Below are 3665 nucleotides of genomic sequence, written 5' to 3' on the forward strand. Positions count from 1 at the left end.
ATCCCTTTGCATGCGGGGCGAGATAATTTATTAACACGTGGCATCAAGGCGTATTCGATGCAGCGGAGCGCAGTAACCCTTAGTAACCAGTTGCCTTTTATGGCCAATGGCGATGAGTAATGGGTCGGTGGTCTTGGCACAACCGGCATGTAGACGGATGGACCACTTGGTCTTTTTTTTTTTTGCCGCCACTCTTCTAGGTTTCTACGTTTTTGCTTTCCAGGAATAGATTTTTAAGTGTATTCATTCCACTTACCGTACAGCAGGGCATGAGTGGGCTCTTCCAGCGCAGGTTCCTTCTACCCACAGGCGGAGGAGGACCTCTTGCTCATTTTCCTGATTGCTGCCCGTTACGGGATTTTTTTTATTATTTTTTTTTTTTTTTGGAGGCCAGCCAGCACAAGGGATGACTGAACGGCCAATCAACGGGCAGAAAGCTGTCAGACTGCACAGAGCTATCTGTTCATTAGCATCGGTTGCGGAGCTGTCAAGGGTTCTGGTACCCAGAGGAAGCAGATGCTGGCAACACCTGACATTTACTGGAGAGCAAGGGGACAATTAATCTGGGATCTCTAACACAGTTTCTGGCAGGGGGAGCCGAGCGCAGGGCTGCGATGGGAAAGCCTAGAAGGAGACGCAGAGACAGATAGCGCAGCAATATGGTAATAGGACCAGCAGATCAATAAGTGGGACAAGCACTCTCTGTATTAGAGATAAGGTCAGGCTTACAGCATGTCCTCGCATAGAGAACATCCATCACTGTTCTGTGTTGAGCCTGGATTTATTTACTTGGGGGAATTGCTGGAGCATAGTTTTTTTTTTTTTTAATGAAAAAGCTCTAACCTCTAGTTCAGGGCTCATTCACACGTGATGCCAAAATGCACACAATAACACACATTGCCAAAACATGTGGCAACGGGCATGCTCTACGCATGGGCGCCCGCAAAACTTTTTTCAGGGGGGGGGGCATCATTTTAAGTTCATCCATTACCCGACCCTTTCTGCCCACATAGATATCCCTTTAGAGCAGGCCAGGCCAGGGTACCCCATAGATCCCCCTTTAGAGCAGGCCAGGATCCCCATAGATCCCTCTTCAGTCTTACCTTTTCACCTATATTCCCCGTGCTACCAGGTTTTCCTGCACCACCAGGTACTCCAGTCTCTCCCTGCAAAGAATATATATAAATTTAGCCAATATGACCCCTTTTAGAGCAGACCAGGATCCCTATATATACCCTTTAGAGCAGACCAGGGTCCCCATAGATCCCCTATTAGAGCAGGGCAGGTCAGGGTCCCCCATAGATCCCATTGAGAGCAGGGTCCCCATAGACCCCCCTTTACAGCAGGGCAGGCCAGGGTCCCCCATAGATCCCCTTTAGAGCAGGGTCCCCCATAGATCTCCCTTTAGAGGAGGGTTCCCATAGATTCCCCTTTTAGAGCAGGCCAGGAAATTTCCAGGGGGGGCACTTGCCCCCCCTTGCGGATGCCCATGGCTCTACGTGTGTTGCATTGGCATTCAATGTGAATAGAAGCTCATTGAATTGTACAGTAGAGCGCAACACACCATAACACATATACCATGCGCTGTTGTGTGCTGCGTTTTTACAAAAAGGTCACGTATCTTTTTTATTAGTTGTAGTGCCTTCGCAGCCAATTCGTAAAGAGTGTGGCTGCTGTAACTCAAATCAGGGTAATGCGTCTTATAACAGGGTCCCTGGTCATAATGCCCTATGGGGGTAAATAAGGGCTCGACAAACCCCTGGCGCCAGATCGCATTGGCGACTAGAATTAGCGACCTGGCGCCTGAGGTGCCCTGCAGGAGGTGTCCTGTCCCTTTAAAAAAAAAAAACTGGCTCCTAACTTTTTTTAGCAGGCTCCTAGATTTCAGGCAAATTTGTCAAACCCTGGGGTAAATTGATTTGGGTCTTTGATGGCGTGCCATTGATTCCCCTGTGTTTGGACTCTGCATTTAAAGGTGTTGTTCATCATTTCATTGTGGGGCCGAGTTTTAGGTCAATGGCTATTCGTCATTTCATGGTAGGGCCCGAGTTTTAGGTCAATGGCTATTCGTCATTACATGGTAGGGCCCGAGTTTTAGGTCAATGGCTATTCGTCATTTCATGGTGGGGCCCGAGTTTTAGGTCAATGGCTATTCGTCATTACATGGTGGGGCCGGAGTTTTAGGTCAATGGCTATTCGTCATTACATGGTGGGGCCCGAGTTTTAGGTCAATGGCTATTCGTCATTTCATGGTGGGGCCCGAGTTTTAGGTCAATGGCTATTCGTCATTACATGGTGGGGCCCGAGTTTTAGGTCAATGGCTATTCGTCATTACATGGTGGGGCCGGAGTTTTAGGTCAATGGCTATTCGTCATTTCATGGTGGGGCCCGAGTTTTAGGTCAATGGCTATTCGTCATTACATGGTGGGGCCCGAGTTTTAGGTCAATGGCTATTCGTCATTACATGGTGGGGCCCGAGTTTTAGGTCAATGGCTATTCGTCATTACATGGTGGGGCCGGAGTTTTAGGTCAATGGCTATTCGTCATTACATGGTGGGGCCGGAGTTTTAGGTCAATGGCTATTCGTCATTTCATGGTGGGGCCTGAGTTTTAGGTCAATGGCTATTCGTCATTACATGGTGGGGCCCGAGTTTTAGGTCAATGGCTATTCGTCATTACATGGTGGGGCCGGAGTTATAGGTCAATGGCTATTCGTCATTACATGGTGGGGCCCAAGTTTTAGGTCAATGGCTATTCGTCATTTCATGGTGGGGCCGGAGTTTTAGGTCAATGGCTATTCGTCATTTCATGGTGGGGCCCGAGTTTTAGGTCAATGGCTATTCGTCATTTCATGGTGGGGCCCGAGTTTTAGTGAGATCAGTGAGATCACAGGAGTTGATATCTTAGATGACCTCTGGTGGTGTCTATTTCATAGAACAAAAATACCATTCAAACAATACCAAACTACTGTACACTGGTCCCAACCCTATTAAATGCAGCAAAAGGAGTTATCCCGAAAAAATGGCTAGAGGTAAAGATCCCTACCCTAAAGGAGTGGTATAAAAGAGTGGATTGCATTTACAATATGGAGTATTTGGGAAGTAGGGAAAAAGAACAACCTAAATATATGCTGGAAAAATGGGGAAAGTGGGAAGACTTCAAAAAATCTGATAAATATCTAGAAATCTTAATGTTAGATACATGATAACATTTAGAACTCGCCGAAGATCTGAGAATAAATAGAGAATAACATCAAAATTTGGAAATTGATAAATAGGTATTTGGGGGAGATGGGATTGGGTTAGAATGGGGGGAGCTGGGTGGAGGGCAATTGAGGTGTAATTTGTACTGGTGATCTTATAAGAGATGTGTGTTTATGTCTCTTGTTATTATTAACAGTATTTTGAAAAATTAATAAAATATTAATTAAAAAAAAAAAAATTGTACAGTAGAGCGCAACACACCATAACACATATACCATGCGCTGTGGTGTGCTACGTTTTTACAAAAAGGTCACGTATCTTTTTTTATTCGTTGTAGTGTCTTGGCAGCTAATTCATAAAGAGTGGGCTGCAGTAACGCAAATCAGGGTAATGCGTCTTATAACAGAGTCCATGGGTATAGATCCCTATGGGGGTGAATTGATTTAGCTCCTTGATGGCGTG

General features: G+C 45.9%; 1 protein-coding gene across 1 annotated transcript in view; it reads right to left on the bottom strand.

The window, feature by feature from the left end:
* Positions 1-346, bottom strand: part of OSBPL5 (oxysterol binding protein like 5) — a 210302-nt gene extending 209956 nt beyond the window's left edge. The window contains exon 1 of the mRNA XM_082270305.1: positions 257-346. Within this exon, the coding sequence (XP_082126431.1) occupies positions 257-271 (15 nt within the window). The 5' untranslated portion in view covers positions 272-346. The remainder of the gene's footprint in view (positions 1-256) is intronic.
* Between the last annotated feature and the right edge of the window lie 3319 nt (positions 347-3665).

Source organism: Pelophylax lessonae, assembly GCF_965119305.1.
Source record: "Pelophylax lessonae genome assembly, chromosome: 10".
NCBI lineage: Eukaryota > Metazoa > Chordata > Amphibia > Anura > Ranidae > Pelophylax > Pelophylax lessonae.